This window comes from Chiroxiphia lanceolata, chromosome 2 (genome assembly GCF_009829145.1).
Source record: "Chiroxiphia lanceolata isolate bChiLan1 chromosome 2, bChiLan1.pri, whole genome shotgun sequence".
Lineage (NCBI taxonomy): Eukaryota > Metazoa > Chordata > Aves > Passeriformes > Pipridae > Chiroxiphia > Chiroxiphia lanceolata.
In genome coordinates this window covers 89265384-89287447 of record NC_045638.1, presented here as the reverse complement: position 1 = coordinate 89287447, position 22064 = coordinate 89265384, and the positions used below count along the sequence as shown (strand labels likewise).

Sequence of the window (22064 nt, the reverse complement as noted above, 5' to 3'; positions counted from 1 at the left end):
ATAGGATCATTGGCAAGCTGTTACTGTGATCAACCCCACTATTTTAATTGGATGTCTGTAAATTAAATAGGTGATCTGACCCTCTTGCCCCAGCATGATGCCAGATGGACCTTTTGCACTTATACAGAAAAATCACATTTTCCTTAAAGAATAACATTGGTGTTGTTCTTTAAGGATAGGAGTTTGATCAGCCTTGTCTAGTGGAAGGCATCCCTGCCTGTGGCAGAGGGGTTGGAACTAGATGGTCTTGAAGGTCCCTTCCAACCCCAAACCATTTTTACCTCCACTGCTTGGTAAATAACCCTCTAGGAATTAACAGAAATGTGAATATTCAAGCAGCTTTCCATGCATAATGTTAGCACAGCAGACAAGCAGATTGAGTTTCCCTCCCATATACTCTGTTGGAGCTTCCTTCAGTCATGGAATCAAGATGCAACAATGCTCTCAAGGGCACTACAGGGCTGCCTGACCACTAGTGTGGGAAAGCGTCGTGGTGCATGACATGCACACGGCATTTTTGAATATGCACTTAGTCACTGCTAGGATTCAGGGAAGAGAAGCTCTGTGTTTCAAATGCACCTCCATCACCTGCCAGAAATCCTGGAGCATAAACTCCAGGATGTGCTGGCCAGGGCACTCATCCAAATCCAACAGAGGATGGACCCTTTCAGTGTACAGTCTGTTTACAGGGAGAGGTCCCCAGCTGGAGGTCAGCTTAGTCCTCCGTGTTTCCCTTTTGGATGAGCTATTTTCTTTCCCTCTCAGTCACCAAATCACTCACTAGCAGCTCTGTCATTTCCTGCACAGCATCACCTTGCACGCTGAAGCTGGTTTTGCTCAACTCTCTTGTATTTCGTCAGCTGCTGCCAAAATCCTGCTGCCTAGCCCTTCTTCCTGGATAAAGTCACCCCATTCCGAAGCGTCCTTCTCTGTGCCCCTCTCTGTATTTCTGAGGACAGTCATCTGAGATATTTCTTGTTTCCCCACACCAAGATGAAATCGATCCAGCTAAACTTAAGGGAAAGCTTTGGGACTGTTTTTTACCTTCTCAGACTCACTCTTTTGATCTTTTTTTTTCCCATTAGAACACATCCATGATCCTTCCTGCATCAGATCCTCTCTAACCCACCACAATTCTTCCTTGCAGCTTTTGGGAATGCAAAGACCATCCGTAATGACAATTCCAGCCGATTTGGGAAGTACATCGACATCCACTTCAACAAAAGAGGAGCCATTGAGGGGGCAAAGATTGAGCAGTACCTGCTGGAGAAGTCCCGGGTCTGCAGACAGGTAAGGTGATACTCCTCCAAGGTGCAGGAGCTGTCGCTCTGTCAGCCAACCTTTGTGGTGCTGTTCTCCTCATCGAGCTGACTCTTGCTCTTCCACTGCAGGCCCAGGACGAGAGGAATTACCACGTGTTCTACTGCATGCTGAGGGGAATGTCGGTGGAGCAGAAGAAGAAGCTGGGTCTTGGGAAAGCCACAGATTACAACTACCTTGCAATGGTGAGAGCACAGCGAAACAGAGGTTCGGTGGCGTGATGTGGTGAAAGGTTGTTAGCAAGGGAGAAAGAAGAGAGGTGCTTCTGAAACCAAGAGCTGCTTTGCTGGTTATGACCTTCCTGAGACTTAGCCACAGGGTTTGAGGGACTTCTTTGTCCTGCCACCACAATCCTCGCAGTCTTAGTGCAAACTCTTAACCTCTGTGTCTAGACCTGACTATTTCTGCATTTCCTGTGGAGCAGGACACAAGCCTGGATGGTTTTGGTGTATGGTGCCCAGGCCACTTGTTTGGAAATAACCAGGGTGTTAGATATGACCTGATGCTCTTACAGCAGTGATGGACAGGGAGGAGTACCTGGCTGGATGGCACATTCTCAGCAGCATATGGGGCTGAGCTGTATGTGCTCCAAGTGTCCAACTGGGCCAGTGATCTCCAGCCCCATTCCCTATATACCAGTGTTGATGTCCAGAGAAGCTGATAGAAGCAGGTGTAATTAAGGCACATCAGCAGCAAGGCTGGAACACAGCTTTCTAGTTGGATTGGTGGGAGCCTCCAGCTCTTTATCCCCATCTAAGCAAGCTTTTTCTCCTCTGCTGATTGCTGAGGATAGCTGGGGACAATAGGGTAAGTATAGGTCATGAGACTGAGCACTTAATCATAGAGAAGACCAAAGGGCTGAGTCAGATCCACAAGTTTAACATCACGCCTTAAACAAAATATCTACTGTTTTACAGGGGAGACCTGAATAGCTTAGAGTTACACCCTGATGTTCTCTTGCTTTGGCTCATGCACTGTGTGCCCTCTTTGCCTCCCAAGGGTAACTGCACAACATGTGATGGCAGGGATGATAGCAAGGAGTACGCCAACATTCGCTCTGCTATGAAAGTCCTCATGTTCACGGACACAGAGAACTGGGAGATCTCCAAGCTGCTGGCTGCCATCCTGCACATGGGCAACCTGCAGTATGAAGGTAAAAGGACAAAATACAGGGACATGGTCCAGCGCACCGCTGCTGTTTATATTCTGCATGCTGAGAGGGAGCCAAGCTTAGAGATAAGGGCTGTATCCAGAACACCTGCCATGGTGCCATGCCAGTGACTCAGGTGCTTATTGTGGTGTGTAAGGAAAAGAAAGGAGGAATAGTTCCACCTGCCCACAGCAGGGCTGCCAGGCTGCAGTATGCTCAGTGACCTCCACTTTTTTTGAATGTATTGAGATTGAATATGGCCACAGGCCATTCACTAGACTCGGGTTTTACAAGGAGAGACTAATGAAGTGTTTGACATGTTCCTGTGTGATTGGATATGCCTTTGTAAAGGTACCAAACAGCTCTGCTGTCAGAAATGACATAGTCATTTAAAAAGCCTCTTTGAAAGACAGAAGCCTAAAGCATTAAGATGCTAGAAACATTTCTACCCAATCAATCATTTAGGGTGTCTGGCAGAACAGAGTACAGGTCCTGCCAGCAGCAGGACTACAGCAGCCGTGTGAACTTTCCTCTCCCTTCTGAAGGCCAGGTTTTGCCTGGACATCCCACAGAGGCAGTGGAGAAAGACCCTTTCCCTCACCCCATCTGCCTTCTGCAGAGACATGTCCCTTGCTGATGGCTTTCCCTGTGCCTTTCTTTCACCAGCTCGGACCTATGACAACCTGGATGCCTGCGAGGTTGTTCAGTCAGCATCGCTAATAACTGCGGCATCGTTGCTGGAGGTCAGTGGCTCTGCAGTGCTGCTATCCCCTTTCTGACTTGATCCAATGTTTCTAATATTATGGCAAAGCTTTGTCTGAGCCAGCCTCTCTTTGCATCACGAGGCTGAAGAGGCCTGGGTAAGCCATACTGTGCCTTGCACTGGCAGCAGTGAAGATGGATGTCTCCGTCTGAGCTGAGCATCCAGAGGAGGCCACAAAGATGCTCAGAGGGCTGGAGCACCTTTTCTATGGAGACAGGCTGAGAGAATTGGAGCTATTCGGTCTGGACAAGAGAAGGTTCCAGGGAGACCTTAGAGTCCCTGCCAGTACCTAAAGGAGCTACAAGAGAGCTGGAGAGGGACTTTTGACAAGGGCATGGAGTGACAGGACAAGGGAGAATGGCTTTAAGGTGAAGAAGGGCAGGTTTAAATTAGATATTGAGAAGAAATTCTTGACTGTGAGGGCAATGAGGCACTGGAAGAGATTGCCCAGAGAATTTGTGGGTGCCCAGTCCCTGGAAATGTTCAGGATCACACTGGGTGGTGCTTTGATCAACCTGGTCTAGTGGAATGTGTTCCTGCTCATGGCAGGGTGTTTGGAACTATCCTCTGATTCCATTATTCTATGATCTGAGCTCCCCTTCATGACAATGGAAAGAAAAAGACCCCCTGGTGGCACATCATTCTTAAAAGGACATCCAAAATACCTCAGTCCATAAAATAGAGTGTTTACCTCACTGATGTAAAGAAAGCTCATAACAGTAGCTGAGACAGAGATATCATTTATACTCTGTGTATCTGAAGTGAGGTGAGATGACCCTCAATCAAATCACCCATGCAGTGGTTGGAGTCTGCTTCAGCAGCCTCCCCAAGAGGTAACAGGGCTACCTCAGGGACATCATCTCATCTCCATATGCACTGCTGGTCCCAGAGTATGATCCACAGCTCTCTGCAGGCTGTTTTCATGTACCTTACAGAGTGGACATTTCCCTGACTTCATCTGAGCAGTATGAAAAGGGTCAGGGGGATGCAAAGCTGCAACCATACTGATAGCATACAGCTTTCCAGGCTTTGCTTTCTCATCTTCTCTTCCCACACCTCATTAATATCTCAAAGCAAATCATGAGAACACTTTTCATATTAAAATACAGTATAAAAATGTTAATTATTCTCTCTGAAAATGTCTGTGTCATCATTTGAGATACTTCCCCTGTACAGCTAAGAACAGTCATACCTCCAGCTGTGGGGGACTGCACTGTTCCTCTCTGGCCGTGCATAATCAGGACAGTAGTCCAGGCCATTGTAAGGATACCTTGTGTCATAAAGTCAGCAGCTCTGTCTGATGTTGTCACTGTCAGGTTGAACCTCAGGATGTGATGAACTGCCTTACTAGCCGGACTATAATCACCAGGGGTGAGACCGTCTCCACCCCTCTCAGCATGGAACAAGCACTGGATGTGAGGGACGCTTTTGTAAAGGTAAGTCTTAGGGAATTCCCTTATGCCTCTGTTGATAAACTGAAGAAATCTGCCACTTTTGAGACTGGAACACCCACTGCATAGGAAAAGTGTCTCACTTGGTGCCGGTGTGAGCTCAGATCAGCAGATGGCCTTGAAACCATGTTCTAATTGGGATGCACAAAGAGTTGAAATGGTAGGAGACTAGGTAGCCTGGTCTTCAACAAATTTACAATCTGGACTTGAGATTGTCTATTCTCAAAGGTGACCTGCAGAAGGAGCCAGCATTCTGAAATGACTTCACCTCAGCTTCAGGAAAACTTCAGAGCTGGACCCCCAGGGTCCAGCTGCTATAAATTAGAGCAGCTCCCACACCTGAATTTCAGGATTTGGGCTTGTCAGCAGCAGCAAAAAAGCTGAATGTCACAGGAACAGGGATAGAGCAGTTCAGCAGCCATCAGAGCACTTAGAGCATCACCTGAGGCTTTGGAGTGATGAACTTTAATGGAGTGGGTGTGCATCACTGCTGTGCTGTTTACAGCCTTATGTAAAACTGCAAGACAAGCATTGGTGGCATGCTTTGACCAGCTTGGGTACCCACTCTATCTGTGGGGAATTGGTAGATCAAGCTAGCTGGTTTGATAGCTAACTAGTCTGCAAATCCTGGCATTGACTTCTCTAGTGGTGATGGGCCTTTGAATCAGGCTCCCCCCATGGTAGCGCTGCTATAGCTTATACAGTAGAAATTAGTACAAGTTTAAACATGGAGTTCTGGAATTACTGAAGCAGCAATAGCTGTTTAGTTAAATCATCAGACTGTTCAGCCAGTGCTCAGTGTTTCAGTGAGCACCTTGTCCAGGCAAGACGTCCTTGGCTTGGCTGGCAGTGTCACATGGCTCTGCTGATCTGTAGAGAGATATGTGTAGAAACCGAGGAAAGTACTGTCTGGCCTCACAGAGACCCCATAGATCCAAAATTTTCAACTATCCAAATTTGTGCTTTTGCTTACTACTGTAAGACAACTGTCTTTTATCTAGGCTTTCAAGTCTGTTTTCCTTGATCTACATAATGGTTTTTGAAGCTTTAAACCATGCCAACAGTCTGGCACAAATCTGGTGAGCATGTCCTCAGGGACTGTCCAGTTGTTGGCCATGCTTTAGGGGAACCTGTGCCGTCATGGGTGAAGTGGTGCCACAGATTAGCAGGGCAAACTGCTGAATTGTCTCAGTGAACTCCATCCTTGGGATGTTGCAGGGAATTTATGGGCGACTTTTTGTGTGGATTGTGGAGAAGATCAACGCTGCAATTTACAGACCTCCTTCCCAGGAACTCAAAAGTATCAGGAGATCCATTGGCCTTCTTGACATCTTTGGTTTTGAGAACTTCACTGTGAACAGGTATGAAGCCTGCAAAAGGAGAACCAGGTCTTAACCCTCCTTCGCCACCCCAAGCTCAAGGTCTTGCAGTCCTTTCACCTCTCCTGCAGTGAACTGGACTGAGCTGGACCAAGCCTTTTCCTATATGAGAAATTATCAGAGCTAATCACTTGCAGCAGATAACGTATTTCCTAAACTGGTTTAGACTACACACATATAATGGCTATAACATTGTTTTGGGGGAGAAAAACTGATTGTCTGAACCAATAAGGGAATACTAAGCCAAAAGCACTTACTGAGTGGTCGACAAGGTCTGCGGGTTGCTTCAAGCATGGAGAGAGATGCAGAAAAATAAATCATGGTGGATCTAAAGTGTCCTTTTCTTGACCTTTCCTTCACAGTTTTGAGCAGCTGTGCATTAACTTTGCAAATGAAAACCTGCAGCAGTTCTTTGTGCGCCACGTCTTCAAACTAGAGCAGGAGGAGTACAACCTTGAGAACATCAACTGGCAACACATCGAGTTCACTGATAACCAGGATGCCTTGGACATGATTGCCATCAAGCCCATGAACATCATCTCCCTCATTGATGAGGAGAGCAAGTTCCCCAAGGTGTGTTTTGGTCTCAGCCTTGCTGCCAATGACTCTCTGTTTTTTAACCCCTTTGTACATGCATGCTGGCACCCTACAAGAGATCTGCTCATCCCCAAACACACATTCACCAGTGGGTTGCCTATTTATAGTTTTTATTGTGCTCTTACATTTTCTTCCGTGAGTATCACAACCATGCTAAAAGAAGTGTTTCTGATGGAAAAATGTGCCTGCAAGAGGCTCAAGAATGTCTGTTAACAATGCTTAAAAGAAAATAATGTTAAATATACTCCTTTTGGAGCACTATCTTGAAAATAGCACAACATACGAGTGGTATTTAATCAATTTCTGTAATTTCTGCACCTGAGATACCCTCTCCAATACATCTTTTCTCAAAATAAATACACATTGTAACCCGAGACAAAAAAGAAAAGGGCTATTGATTGGAAAATTATTTTAATAGGAATAACCTTGGTTAAATGTCACATCTTTTCCTGCATGCACAGGGTACAGATGCCACCATGTTACACAAGCTGAACTCCCAGCACAAGCTTAACACCAACTATATTCCTCCGAAGAATAACTATGAAACCCAGTTTGGCATTAACCACTTTGCTGGAATTGTTTACTACGAAACAAAAGGTACGAGGCAGTTCCTGGTGCGCTGCAGGGTACAAGGGGATGCTCAGGGGCAGATGAGCTGCTGCTGTGTTGGAGCAGGGGTTGTAGTCCATAGTCAGTGTATTCCTTTTCTGGCTGCAATGACTTGACCCTCCAGCTGTGTCCATGAGCTGCAGAGTTTGGTCCTGTTTCATTCATGTGTGTTTGTGACAGAATGGCAGTGCTTTGCACCACATGCATCTTTGATCCAGTCTCAAGATGCGCCTCTGTCTTCCTTGTCATGGTCCCTCTCTCTCTGCCCACACATTGCTCCCATTAACTCACCAAGAACATCCAGTAGTCCAACAATGCAGAAGCTGCTTGCAGCTCACATACTGCCCATGTTGCACTGTGTCATCTATGTGTTGTCCCATTATTTCCCTAGGTTTCTTGGAGAAAAACAGGGACACGCTGCATGGAGACATCATTCAGCTGGTGCATTCCTCAAAAAACAAATTCATCAAGCAGATCTTCCAAGCAGATGTGGCAATGGTAATGCAGGCAGGAGAAGATCTTTGTTCACAAGGAGGGGTGTTCCTGGAAGGGGTGGAACATTTGCAGAGTCATATAGCTCTGATGCTGCCTGAGGTCTTTCAAACCTGCTAGTGTGAGCCAACCATCAGAAAGTGTAAATGCAGTGCCATGGGTACATCCATGCTCACACCCCCAGTTCACTGCATTCGGTTCATCAGATATTATTATTTTGCTGTGATTGCTCCTCTCCTAATTGTGTAGGGATTGGAACAATTAGGTTTGTGATTGTAGAAATCTTAGAGAAAAATAGCTGTTCCTTCAAGCTGAGTCATCCAGATCTGTGTATAATAGAGTGAGAAGTAAACTGAAAGAGGTCAGGTTTAGATTAGGTATTAGGAAGACATTCTTTCCTGTGATGGTGATTATATACTGGCACAGGTTGCCCAGAGAAGCTGTGGCTGCTCCACCCTTGGAAGAGTTCAAGGCCAGGTTAGATGGGGTTCTTAGTAACCTGATCTAGTGGAAAGGGGCCTTGGAACTAGATGGTCTTTCAGATCCCTTCCAACCCAAATAATTCTGTGATTCTAAGTAAAAACCAAATACTTGTAAAACAGAGCAGAACAAAGGGATAGTCTTGCTGACCATTAAGCACTGCAATAGGACTGGGAGAGAACAGTCAAAAGTTGTGTTTTACTGTTACAACAGCAGAGAGGTGGAACACCGTTTATGAAAGGCGAACTTTAAAGCACCCCTTTCCCCATCCCAGATCTCCAGGAAGGTTGGTTCTTACTCCATGCTCAGTATGAGAAAAGACTGTGTGGGCTGAAGCTTTAGAGAAAGGTACAGTTATTGTTTTAACCCTTCCCACCCCATTTGAGCATTTATTACTGGGGTACCAGCTTAAATGTTGAGATTAGTGGCTATTTCACCATTAATAACATAAATATATGATGTTTTCTTGAGTAAGTTGAATGTCTACATCTCCCCACAGAAACATCATCATCCCTGCTCCCAAAATTAAAGTATAAACTGTTTAAAATATCAGCCTTGCAGAATCTGAATGTCTACACAGATAAGTCACTATGGCCAAATCCCCCAGTCTTTCCCTAGTTAAAGCCATGGGACTACAGAGGGTGTGGGCATGACATTTTTCAAAGCAACAACATTTTTAGAAGTCAGAGTCCCATTTCCAAATCCCAGCCAATGCCACTGATGGACCAAGGGACTTAGGGACTTTCAGGAGTGCCAAACAGTTTTAAGTGCTGAATTCCTTTACCTGTTAAGGGAAAGAAATGTTTACATTCCCAAGACATTTCTTTAAATATGCTACATGCTCTTTGCAAGTCTTGTTTGCAACCTTTAGCCATTCAGTTTTGTTCCTATTGAAATGAATGATCTTTATCTTTTTGACTTCATTAGGAATAACATAGCATTTATCAGCCCCGATTAAACTACCAGTTGGCATGACACTCCTGGTGGGTTCAGAGCTATCCTCAAATGTGGATACTCCTGTGGAAGTAGACACTAACTCCCTTAGCATCAGTGCTGCTGCTTACTTTGCTTTTTATTGCTTATTCCTCTCTGCTTTTAATTTTTGGTGCAAGCTTTGCAGTTCACCTTGGAAATGATTTCTTGCTTTTTTGGGCAGAGCAGAGATGTACTCTGGGGAGTCAATGAGAGGGTTCACACAGTCATGCAGACTTCTTCACGGCAACACCTACCCAAGCATCTTTAAAAGATACTGGAAGTATATAATAGCCAAGTTGAGATGTTCACCTGGATGTTGTCTAAGACCCGAGAACTGAGACCTTTTAAAGCATCAAAGCACTTTTTTTTATATATATAATTCCATTAGATATCTTCAGAATCTGTCCCAAGTGGTGGTCTCTGTGCTTTGGTACTTTAATGGCCTCTGTTTTCCTTTTCTGAATGAGAGATTTTTAACCTCACTGTCATGGAACTGGAAGAGGAGAAATTGTGTACCAGCTCCCCATGTCATGCATGTGTTAATGTGAACCTGGAGAGCACTAATTCCCTAAATACCATTCCTCTGAGAAGCTAGTTGGTATGGTGTGGCAGCACTGCTTGTTCAAGAAATAGGTAGAATAAGCAGTGGATGATGGAACCTCATAAAGGGGGGGAAAAAAAGGAAATCTGGAGCTTTCCCCTTGGCAAAAATTTAAATTCTATTGAAAATACCTGATTTGTTGGATTAAAATTAGGGGGGAAGGGAGGGACTACTTTAAAATTTTTGTGGAAAATTGTTTTGTCCCTGGTACCTTCCCAATCATTGTGTATTGACAGCAGAGATGTGTGAGGGAGAAGAGTGGGCATGGCTGAATTTGGATGGATAACAAGTGAGGTTAAAAGTCATACAAGAATTGTTTCCAAGAAGCAAGAGCTGGACAGTGGCAGTTCCCTCAGCTTCAGGAATGCAAACATGGAGACGAAGAGGAAAAGCTAGGAAGGGGTTAGACAAAAATCTAAGAATGAATGCATTATGATCGTAAGATATATTACAGATGGACCTCCAAGACTAAAAATGTGAGGCTCCCATTTCAGTTATTCCTTCTTTTCACTATTTGCTCTTCTCTGTCTCTGTTTTGTGTTTTGTTTTTTTTACCTGTGCTTCATGTAGTTTCTCTGTGGCTATGCATCCAGCACATTTGGCCAGTCGCCCACACCCACACCAAAGGTAAACTGAATACATGAGTTCTTCTGTTGTATATTCACTTCTCTTTGGCAAGGATTGTGCTTTGCTGCTGTTTGTTTATTCTTCTTCCTGCACTATCTATAGAGGATCCATTTCAAGTGACCAATGTGTTGGAGAGCATTTTTACACCTTGTTGAATAGATACAGGTGTATGATATGTCATTTATTTCTAGGATTCAACTCAGAAGAGCTTTTTAATGATGGGAATTTGGTTTGGATAAAATCAGAACCAGGCTGAGCCAAAGTTTTGAGGATTTTTTTTTTCTGATATTTGAATAATTTCAATTAACTTCAGATGGATCATCTGTGGGGTTTGGCTGTTGTTTAGCATGGTGCCACCATTGGCTTCAGTGGGGCATTATTCTTCCATGCAACTGCAAATTAGTCCTTGTTTTGCACTTTTGGGGGCAAGAAGATGACAGTTCATGTGTGAAGAGAGACTCCTGGATTGCATTTCTGGTCGCTTGGAAATGTAGTCATTCTTGAGGAGGGTTAGTTCTTGTTCAGGTGAGTTCTCACATCCAAGTCTTCAAAGACACAGATAATACGGAATTTTGCCATGATCATCAAAACAGGCTTTTGGCACCTTTGTTAGGTCTTTCCCGTTGCATCTCCTCTGCTGACTGGTTCTGATAGCTTCCCAAACCTTGTTTGCTAGGTATTTGGCCATAAGTAGCATGCTGTGTGCTAAAGCTTTTGTGATATAAGCTTTGTGACCCTGCTCACATTTCCACAACAACCCCTTGATAGCCAGAGGATTATGTTGGAGATAGACCTGACTTTCAAAATTCAGATCCTTGCATGGGGCTGAATTTCATCCCTTCTTACCTCTGCAGTGTCCCAGATGTTTGGACTTGGAATTCCAGTGAGGAGGATATGACCCAAAATGACACAAAACCGTCCTTTCCAGAGGTGGACTCCTTCCCCTCTGTATCATGATTAAAACTGTTTGGATTGGAACATATCATTTGACCTTACTCTAGAGTTGTAGCAATGCCCCCCACAAAAAAAAGTCCTTCCTGAATCAGGATGCAAGAGAGTTGGAGATGGACTTTGGACAAGAGCATGAAGTGATAGGACAATGGGGAGTGACTTTGAACTGAAAGAGGGCAGGTTTAGACTAGATATTAGAAAGAAATTCTTTACTGTGAGGGTGGTGAATCACTGGCACAGGTTTCCCAGAGAAGCTGTGGCTACCTCATCCCTGGAAGTGTTCAAGGCCAAGGTGAATGGGGCTCTGAGCAACCTGGTCTAGTGGAAAGGGTCCCTGCTTATGGCAGAGGTTTGGAACTACATGATCCTTAAGTCCCTTCCAACCCAAACCATTCTATGATTCTGTGATTGTATGAGATTAAATCCAGGAGAGAATTGTGAAAAATCTCTCAGAAATGTTTAGGCCAGTTTTTCCTTTGAAAACACCAACAGGAGATACAGAGAAATGGGAGACATTATACTGATGATTTCTATGAGTTTTGTTGTTGTCATAGTTGTTCTTATAACAAAACCTCATGTTTTCTAGGTTTTCTAGTGAATATGTTCATATGTGATAGGCACTGAGGTAAGGGTGGAACAGTAAAGATAAAAAATATTTTCTGTATATATATATGTGCACATCAGTAAGCTTTATAAAAATGGGGGTGTAGTTCAAAATAGTGATACTTGGCACTGTTATATAACCCACATCAACTTTGCACCTGAAGGCACTTTCCAGACTGCACAGCCTTTAGGAGAGAGACTGTCTCTTCACTATAATGTCACTGCAGAATCTGCTCTGAGGTGGCCTCAGCTTACAGTTGTCACCTGGAGGCCAAACCAGTGACATTGCATATGAAAACATAACAAACAAAAAGCATTATTTTTCTCGGACTTCAGAAAAACAGGCTGAGAAACAGCATGTCCCATTGACATAGCCCAATTTAGTGACCTTATAATCCTAAAGAGATGGGAGGATGATCCTTTGTCCAGAACCTTTCCCCAAAGTATTGCTGGTGGTACATGCTTTGCTCTCTTTCCCTAACTCACCTCAAGTATTTCAACTTTCTGCATTTCCACTGAAGCAGGTTGCCATCTCCCTGGCAGACCCTCTGCCGAGCACAGTGTTTCTGGTGCACCATGCAGCCTTCTCCTTCAAGGAGGAGAATGTGCAGAGGGGCATCAAGGAATAACTTCTACCATTTCTGGCTCAGTGACATTTTTCCTTGTACCTGCCATTCTTCTGTTTACTTGGTTTGAATATTACAAAGGAAAAGAACCGGTGATTACCCTGGCTGGCACTCTGGGTCTGTATTAAGGCCATCCTACATAACATAACTTGGTGTCCACTTTAATTCACTGAACCTATAAAGTGCAGATAGGATGAATTGTTTTCTCAGCGCTGGACAGATAACTACCTAAATATGTCCAAGACACCAAAGAAAGGAGTTTGAATAGATCCCTGGAGATTTTACAGCTTCACAGAGATGCTGGGGAACGTCCTGATGCTCCAGCTATACCACTGAGGATCTAAGACGCCCATGCTGGGGAGCATCCTATTGTGTCCTGGTGATGTATTCTGCCTTGACTTTTGCCTCGATTTTACTACAAACAGCCACGTACACGTTTGCACATCCAAAATTCAGGCTAGCTTGAGGTGGCAGAAAGAAGTGGCACTGAAGCATGCCCAAATGTCATGCTGGTCTGTAGATCTTTCTGAACTCTCTTCTTGATGATACTTCTCTGTAAATCATCTAATTCTCTTCTTTTTCTTCTTTTTCTCTTCTGCTTTATTTTTTCCTCCTTTGTTGTTGAGCACAGACTGAGTGATACCTCAGTGCTCCAGTCTGGGCTGCAGCACTTGTGAATCCTGCTCATCCTTCCCCATGACACATAGCTCTCATCCTCCCTTGTGATAGGCTCTGTGTGGACACCAGTGGAGAGATGGTCTGAGTCCCAAAGACATCACAGTCTCAAAGTTTGAAAGCTAAGATGTGCCTGGGCAGAAGAAAAGCAGAATGTATCTGCCCTTTCTCCTTCAGGCTGTGGAGACTGGGTCTGGTTTTAGCTAAAAAATGCTCCTCCTCTGCAGTAAATCCTGCATTTTCAGTGCCTTTCTGGGCTGTGTTGACAGGGTGCTCCACTTCTTTTTTCGGGGTCATTTTGTTGGAAAAAAGGAAGAGATGTGATCCTCACCACACTGGTGTTGAGATGAGGTGGAAGGCACCACAGTGACTTGAGTGGTGTCACCCATCCCTGAAGGCTGAAGCTGATGCAAAGCACTTACCAGACTATTCATTGTGTATCTGAGAGCCCACATAGTGCCATTAGGGCTGGTGCCCACCATTGGGACATGTCTGTGCACAAATGTCAGGCCCTGAAAGTGAGTGAATGGGATGATGCAATCTTGACAGGAGGAGCCCAGACTACTCTATTTGGATAGGAAGACAAGCTGCTCTCTGGTCACTGTCCCTTCTCTTCAACCCGTCCCAGCAAAAAGCTCTCAGATGTAAGGATGGAGACAGCACCACTGCTTTTTACCAGAGCTGGATGCATGCAGGGAAGAAATGCAAGGCATCAGCAACCTAGAGAGGCATGTCTTGCTGTCTGGGAGCAAACCACTCATGCATTCCCTTGTAGATCCCTGTACAAAGCCTTGCTCCCTTCCTACCACCATAGCTGAAAAATGATCTCTCCCAGCCAAGCCCAAATTGACTAAAATCTGGCTAACACGCAGTTGCTTCCAACTTCCAGCCCTGCTCCTGCATCTCTTGCTGCTTCTGACCCCTATGGCTGTCCTTCCACATCTCACAGAGGTGACCCCTTGCGCATAATTAACAAAGTGATAAGAAAACATTCATCAAAGCCTTCTAAATCAACACTCTTGCTGAAACAGCATTTTCCTTAGAAAATCTGTGACAGAATGTGAGCATCAGACTCTACAGTGCTCTGCAGGTAGCAGCTGCATCCATTAATTACCCTAGATTTGTTAACAGTTTGTCCTTCAGGGGAGGATTTTGCTGGGAAAGATCACTGGTAGCCCCCATGCTCTTCTTGACAAGCAGGCCAGAGTTTTGTGGTTGTTTGCATGAGATGGGTTTTCTCTTGTTGGAATTCTATGATGACTTTGTGTTTGTGTTGATTGGGTTTGTCTCAACATTATATAAAACCTGAGCTATGTAAACTCCCAGCTTATGGCAAAGGGATTGGACTAGATGGTATTTATAGTCCCTTCCAACCCAAACAATTATGTGATTCTCTGAAATTCCTCCGTTTTGGGGGATGGGAATGCTATCTGACAGGTTACTAATACTATAGGATGAAGCGTATGTAAAGATTTTAGTAAAAATAGAAACAAAACTCACCATGTTGCAAAACATGGCAGCAAAGCCAATGCAGATGGGGATTTTGTGACTCCACATGTGGCTTGACCACCTGCAAATAAGAGGATGTTTGGAGGAAAAATGTGTTAAAATCCTGCTAGAATCCTCCCTTTGGGAATTCCTGGTCACCAGGTCACGTCACAGGTCATGTCACAGTTCACCCTATTTTTTGTTCAGAGGGAGTTGCATCCTGGTGCCCAGCTCTTCCTTCAACCCACCAGCATTAACTGCTGCCCCACAAAAGCTCCCTGAACACCAGACCCTACGAGACACACAGCACCACTGTGACTGATGTGTAATGAGCTCAGGTAATAGTGACTGACACATAAGATGAGGTAGGCACTTCATTTAGTTTGGAGGTGGTTTAACAAGGTTCTTCCAGAGCAGGGAGAAGGGACTAATGTTTCTCATTTAGAAACACTTGCCCCAAAATAGAGATTGAGTTATTAATTTAACCAAGGGAGATAAATCAAGCAAAATACTCAAAATCATCCTAGACCAAACTAGACTATTTGGTCTAGTTAATAGTCTTTTCCAAACACAACTAGAATCTGTGGTAGTACAGGCTGAGGAATATAGACCTTAGCAGAAGTTTCTGGACTGTTGCAGAGTCACCCTGCAACAAGCATGCCCCTGGATTGTTGTTTACTGTACATGGGCATCTGGTCCTCTCCCCAGGGAGCAGGAGGGTCTCAGCCTGACATGGGGAACTGTGGCAGAGGGGTTGGCATGACCATGCTACAGGACATGGGGACAGGGAAGCCCAAGCCATTGCTGAGGAGCACCCTTGGGCAGCTGCATTGCCCCAAGCTGCAATACAGAGAATTTTGATGGCCCAGAAGAGGCTGTTTGCTCTCATGGGCAGATCTTCCTCATGGCTCTGCATAGGAAGGACAGGTTTTCCAGTCACACTGGGAGATTCGAGCAGGAGAAATTAAAATATAGCACTTTTCCTCCCTGCATAGATGCATATGGAGTAGGTTGCCAGAGCCTGGCCGTTGCAAGTTCGCTGGCTGTGCCCTTCCCCTCTCCTGCCACAACTTTCAATCACCTCTGGCCCCACTCTGCACTCCAGCCCCGGCTGCCGCGGGAGGTTCCTGGGGACGCAGCCGGAGGGGAAAGGCACTGTTATCCTTTAATTTCCTGAGTCCACTCCACTGTGGTTTTGCAGGGAGCAGAGACGAGGAAGCGCTCACCGACGCTCAGCAGCCAGTTCAAGCGGTCCCTGGAGCTGTTGATGAGGACTCTCAGCGTGTGCCAGCCCTTTTTTGTCCGCTGCATCAAGCCTAATGAGTACAAGAAACCCATGGTAAGTCCTGCTTTTCTCTTCTTGTTGCTTTTCATACAAGACTGCTCATGGGATCGTTCTGCCCTAAAGTTGCCAGCAAAATTCCTTTGGGCATCAGTGGAGTGCTTAGAAAACCAACCCACAGCCTGTTCTGCAAGCAAGGGAGTCACTAAATGGTTGGCAAAATCAGGCACTTGCTTTGCAATCCAACAGCACCCCAAAACTTTTTGCAGAGGGGAGCTCCTGACCCTGCCTTTCTTCCGTAGTACAATCTCAAGGAATTCACCCTGCAACCCTTTATCCTATAGGAAATGCCTTTCAACTTCCATAGGGGGTAGGCACCTCTCTGCCAGAGACTTTGGTTGAGCCATAGATTAATTTCTATGGCAAGGTTCAAAGTTTTCTAAAAAAAATTTCCCCATGGGTGTTCTCCTCAAAATCTTTGCTCCCAGTGTTTCTTGCTCATTTTAAATCCTGTTTGATCTTTTTTTTTATTTCACCACTTGCAAAAGCACAATTCTAAAAGCAGAAGAAAAAAGAGGCAAAATAGCACAGAGGAAATGTGAGAGAAGTTATTTTACTCCAATTCCCAGTGATTTGCTTCAAAAGCAATGAATGCTATGGGGACAAAATTCTAGGAGCAAATGAAAAGGAAGGAGAGGACTGTAAATCCTCCTGACCACAAAGTGTTCATGTAGAGGACTCCAAATTTTTCAGCAGAAGAAAGGCAGTAAGGCGGGTACCGCATACCACAATACCACTCTTGCGGGATCGGACCTTGATTCTATGAGCAATCACTGTTACCTGCTCACCACTCTTTATAGTGATATTGCTTGGGGAGGAAGAGCTTTATTTAATATATAAAGCTAATCTAGCCAGAGCTGGAGCTTTATCTAAAGTCAGTGTCCATTACCAAAGCTCAGCCAAGTGCAAAGAAGCATAAAATACTGAATTTCAGAGCTGTTATGTACAAGCAGTGTTTATTTGAAACTTATTTTTGCTGTTCGGTGAACCTAATATGATGCAGGGTAAAAGGTTTGGTGACTCTCTCAGATCAGTTTATTGTGCTCTTAACCTGCTTTTGGTGAGAGTAAAAAGGTACCTAATAGCATGTTAATGGAATACGCTGGGTTAATATTTAACAATATGTCTGATCTGAGATTATCATCTGAGCACAGATCAGAACAACACCTTCTTTATGAACATGGGTGATGTTGAGAAATAGATGTACATCCTGAACTGATGTTAATAAATTATTGCCAGTACCCTGACTTTGAGCTGTTTTTACACATGGATGTCTGGAATTCAGTCTGGTATTTTGTATCCTCCATAAGAAGTCTGTATTTCGTCAGTTCTTGCAAGTGCTAAGCCAGAAGTCTCTGTTCAACCTATTTGTCTACAAAACTTTCAGTGGATATTAAAACAGCTCCAAGTTTGAAAAATTCAGACGAAGAGAAATTAATTTCCCCATTAAAGAACTGAGTGGTTGAGCTAACAGAGCTAACAGAGACGGTAGTGCGATATGAAATGTGATTTATTGCTAAATTTATTTTTGGCCTTGGTTTAATAATCCAACGGAAAAGAAATCCTAGATAAAGGTACACAGAGCACTGCAGAGTGACTGCAAAGAGAACATTTTCTGGGAGGTCATTTTCTGTCCCTGCCTTTGAAGCAAAACATACTGATAGTGATAGGAAATGGGATACCAGAAGTGAAAGGTCAGTGGAAAGTCCTGACTGTTGGTTACTTTATGTTATTTTAAAACTTTTACTTCCTTCCAAAATGTGCTTTAGGAGGGAAAAAAAATTGTTTGTAACGGGATGCTGGCTGGAATTCTCTGGGTCTGTACATCACCCCAAGCCACTGCTTCTGAGTATTGCTCATGTTAGTCCAAGAGAAATGTGTGGGATGAATTAGATAGCAAACCATGTAAATAAAGTCAAAACTGTCTTCAGCAGTCTGTGCCTCATCAGACCCTTATGCCAGGAGTACATAGTTGCCTACACATACAATGAACTATCCCTACAAACTCCAGAGGGTTATTTGCAAGACCACAACTGCTCACATACCCTCATATAGTGCAGATCCTCCTGTCCCAGGATATACAGCTGAGATACAGGGATGGATATCTGAGAGACAGGCACATACTTACTTTCCTTGCTCATTTCGGGGAGAGCCCAGGTGGCTCACGTTTCAGATGCTGATATCTGTACCTGCACAGACACTCACATCTTAGCTGAAGGGAGGGCAGATGAATAATGCCCTGGCAGTAACTCTTTGGCCCCAGCTGGGATTTACTGTCCCGACTTTTTGTGATTGCCAGCACCACACCATGTCTGCCTTTAGTTTACATCACCGCCCATTTTCCCAAGGTGATGTTCATTGCCCATTTTCCCAAGGTGATGTTCACCATTGTATTGTGCTCTTCATTTCCCCACTCAGTCCGTTGTGTAGGACACATCCAGTTTTGCAAGTGGGAATCAGAGAAATGGGATGAGTCACAGTCAGCAGTCTACAGGATCAGGCCCAAGACAGCCAACAGTCCTACAGCCTTGGGTCTACCAAGAGAAGGATTTGGGTGGATGCTTGACTTGCTTGCCCCACACATCTTCAGAGTCCCCACTTTCTTATGGCAAATCCAGGCCAAGATTTGTAGTCAAACCCCAGTGTACTGTAACCTCCCCAGCTGTTTGATCGGGAGCTGTGTGTCCGTCAGCTGAGATACTCAGGGATGATGGAGACCATCCGCATCCGCCGAGCCGGATACCCCATCCGCTACACTTTTGTGGAGTTTGTGGACCGGTACCGGGTGCTCATGCCTGGGGTGAAGCCAGCATACAAGCAGGTATGTTACCTTCTTCTGCAGGTAACAAATGCTCTCTGCTGGACTGGCCAGAGATATTTATGGGATGTGCATCCTCTCCAAAAGCAATTATGCAGTATTTGATCCTCAGATGTCACAGGGGTGCTCTGGGCTTTCCAAGTGAAGGAAAAATGGTTACAGGGCTGGCAGGGGCAGCTAGCCATATTCAGTCTGTTCCTCTCACTTGTCTTAAATGTGGTGACAGTTAAAGCCCTAGGAACCTCCTTAGCAGAAAAATGCAAGATTTGGGACCGGGAAGGGTCCACACTGGGCTTGGGAGGAGCAATGGGTGAGTGTGGTCCTGGAGAATATCAATCCCTTTTCTACCAGGGCGACCTGCGTGGGACATGCCAGCGTATTGCTGAAGCAGTGCTGGGGAAGGATGATGACTGGCAGATTGGCAAGACAAAGATATTCCTGAAGGTGGGTGGTTCTCCACAATTCCCCCTGCTGTTTTGGAGGAGCCTGCCTCTGAAGGAGTCTCCTACCATTTCCTTTCCATCACACGACGTGACCCTTTCCCATGGTATCTGGGCTGGCAGGTCAGTGGGTAGAATCTGGGTTAAGGCAGAATATTTGGGGCCAGTTTAGGAGCCGAAGGCAGGAGGAAATCCTGACACTGTGCCAGCACTAATGCATTCACAAATCCATACAGACATGAAAGTAGTCACATACAGTGTACAGCGTTTTTCCTCCTGGACTGAACAGCTCAACCTCTTTTCCTACCTTCACCCAAAAAGGATAGCAGCAGGGGGGATGCCCATGCAGAATCCTGCAGAGAGAGGGACATGAGCACAATAGGCTTGCTTTGCTTTATGCACGTCCTTGTGCAACTCAGTGTGTGCCCACAGTCTCCTTTCCTGCATTAGTCCAGCAACACAGAGCAGTCCAGTGTTGCAGGTCCCCTGCAGCCCCATTCACATGCATCTTTCCTTACAAACCAATTCCTGTGCTATAGGGAAGATAACCCTTCTCTCAAGCAAAACTGTCAGAAATAAACCCCAACTGCGTAAACCTAAATTCACCCCAACCCCATTGTCAGCACAGACACCCTCATCTCTTCCCTAGAATTTATTCCTACTAGTTGCTCTTTCCAGAGCCTGTTATCAAGATCTCGCAGCTGTCAGGGCAGGAAACAGAGAAACTGGGAGGCCCTAGGGGGCTGCATGAGGTTGAGCAAAGCAGGAAACATGTGGAGCTGCCTGTACTGCACCCAGTGCTCAGTGTGCCATGACCAGGACAGAAAGCTGAATCATACATGGCATGGGAGGAATCAGAATAAAGCTTGGACTGATGCATCTGAAAGTCTCAGGGCAAAGGAAAATCAGTGTTTCAAGGAGCTGTTTTTTTCTTTGGATAAGGAGAAGAAGCGATGGGACACAGGCAGCCTGGAGTTTGTTTCCAAACCTCTCCAGTGCTCCTAGGAACTGCTCCCATGGCTGAGAGCACTGAGAGGGAGCTCTGCATGGGAAGGGCAATGTAATTTGGTTGTTTTCACACTGTGAAGTATTGCATTTGCAGCTTCTGGATGCCCTGGATCATTTGGGAATGAAGATGATACATCACTAGGGTTTGTGCTAGGATTTCTCTAGTGAGTAGATGTGGTGATACTTGGGATATAAAATTACCCAGGAGTTTATTTTGAACATGTGCCCCGGAGAAGGGCTTTGTACCACCCCTTCCTGCTACATGTCAGGCAGATGGAGAGCTTGAGACATTGGTGCTGTGTTGCTTCCTCCCACAGGACCACCACGACATGCTGCTGGAGATTGAGAGAGACAAGGCCATCACAGACAAAGTCATTCTAATCCAGAAGGTCGTCCGTGGGTATAAAGACAGGTAGGTATGAGCCTCACTGCCAAATGGGAGATGGGTTGTGTGGGATGCTTCTTCCAGCAAGTGGCTCCTGGTGGCTGCATCCCTCCTTTGGTGCCTGATGGCCAGAGGGAACTCCTGATGTATTGACACTCAGGTGCAGCAAGTATTGAAGGAAATCAGTAGAGATAGAAGAGGAAAACTGTGTCATCTGCCTCAGCCTGGATGGAATAGGATCTTCTGCCCCTATTCAGTGCTGTCTTCAGAGGATCTGGTGTTTGCTGTGACAGTGCAGCAGTAGGACTCTGAGCCTGCCAAAGCAGTCTATGGAGATGCCCACAAAACTGCAGTGGGACCACAGGGTCATCCACTGTGACTGAAGTTGCTCTCCCCAAAGCCTAGGGGGTTCAGAGCTCTTCTCTTTGCAACCCAGTTGCAAGATATGGGAGAAGGACAGGTAGCCCATGGGGAGCTCACAGCACCATTGTGGATGAAGATGGGGAGCCACAGGCAAGGATAAGCTTCACCCACGGAGGAGGGAGAGTTCTTGGACCTTTGTGCTCTTGGACTGCCAAACCATGGCTGTGACTCAGGTTGTGCTTTGCAGAAAGAGCACGTACTAAATAACTCATCAGTCTTTCACACACTAATCTTAGCCTGACCCCCAAGCCCTTCCAACACAATGGTCTCCAAGGTGTGTCTGCAGGTACAATCACATCAGCCTAAGAAGAACTGGAAGAGCAGATAGGGGTAGCAGGATGGTGTTGATGAAGTTTGCTCTTGATCATTTGGGTGAGATTGAATTCATTCTCAGATGCTAGATTGAAGTCAGAAGGACACATAGCGAAGAGATTTCAGATGTGAGAAGAGGGTGCAGGGCTGGGGGAAGAAGGGGACCATTCTCAGCATCTCCTGCTTCCCATTCCCATAACCTGGCAGAATCTGCCTGCAGAAACCTATCAGAGGAAGCTCCTACAGATGTTTTTATGAAAGCAAGACTAACTGGTGATAGAGACATTTTCAGGCCTAAATGCAGCATTTAGTCACCTGATAATCAGCATCACCTGAGATGATGCTGATAACTTGTGGCCAAACTACAGAGGCAAGTGATTAAAATGCCTTTGCAGGTCCAATTTCCTGAAAGTGAGAAATTCAGTCCTGATGATTCAGAGATACTGGCGTGGACATAACTGCAGGAAGAACTACGGTGCTGTAAGTACAGGGGTACTTCCTCACACCTCTGCCTTCCTACCTCTTTCAGCTCAGACATATGTAAGAGTT

General features: G+C 45.3%; 1 protein-coding gene across 4 annotated transcripts in view; it reads left to right on the top strand.

Annotated features, from left to right (window-relative positions):
- The window catches only part of MYO7A (myosin VIIA), a 101038-nt gene that overhangs the window by 49850 nt on the left and 29124 nt on the right, over nt 1–22064 (top strand). For 2 of the 4 annotated variants that reach the window (XM_032679081.1, XM_032679080.1), the window contains 15 exons: nt 1148–1290; nt 1392–1505; nt 2320–2473; nt 3137–3213; nt 4550–4669; nt 5903–6045; nt 6426–6636; nt 7122–7257; nt 7661–7767; nt 10388–10444; nt 15989–16126; nt 18792–18950; nt 19299–19391; nt 20713–20807; nt 21911–21995. In XM_032679081.1, coding sequence (XP_032534972.1) covers nt 1148–1290; nt 1392–1505; nt 2320–2473; nt 3137–3213; nt 4550–4669; nt 5903–6045; nt 6426–6636; nt 7122–7257; nt 7661–7767; nt 10388–10444; nt 15989–16126; nt 18792–18950; nt 19299–19391; nt 20713–20807; nt 21911–21995 — 1832 coding nt within the window. The remainder of the gene's footprint in view (nt 1–1147; nt 1291–1391; nt 1506–2319; nt 2474–3136; nt 3214–4549; nt 4670–5902; nt 6046–6425; nt 6637–7121; nt 7258–7660; nt 7768–10387; nt 10445–15988; nt 16127–18791; nt 18951–19298; nt 19392–20712; nt 20808–21910; nt 21996–22064) is intronic. The other 2 variants (XM_032679082.1, XM_032679083.1) reach the window with 1 other exon arrangement.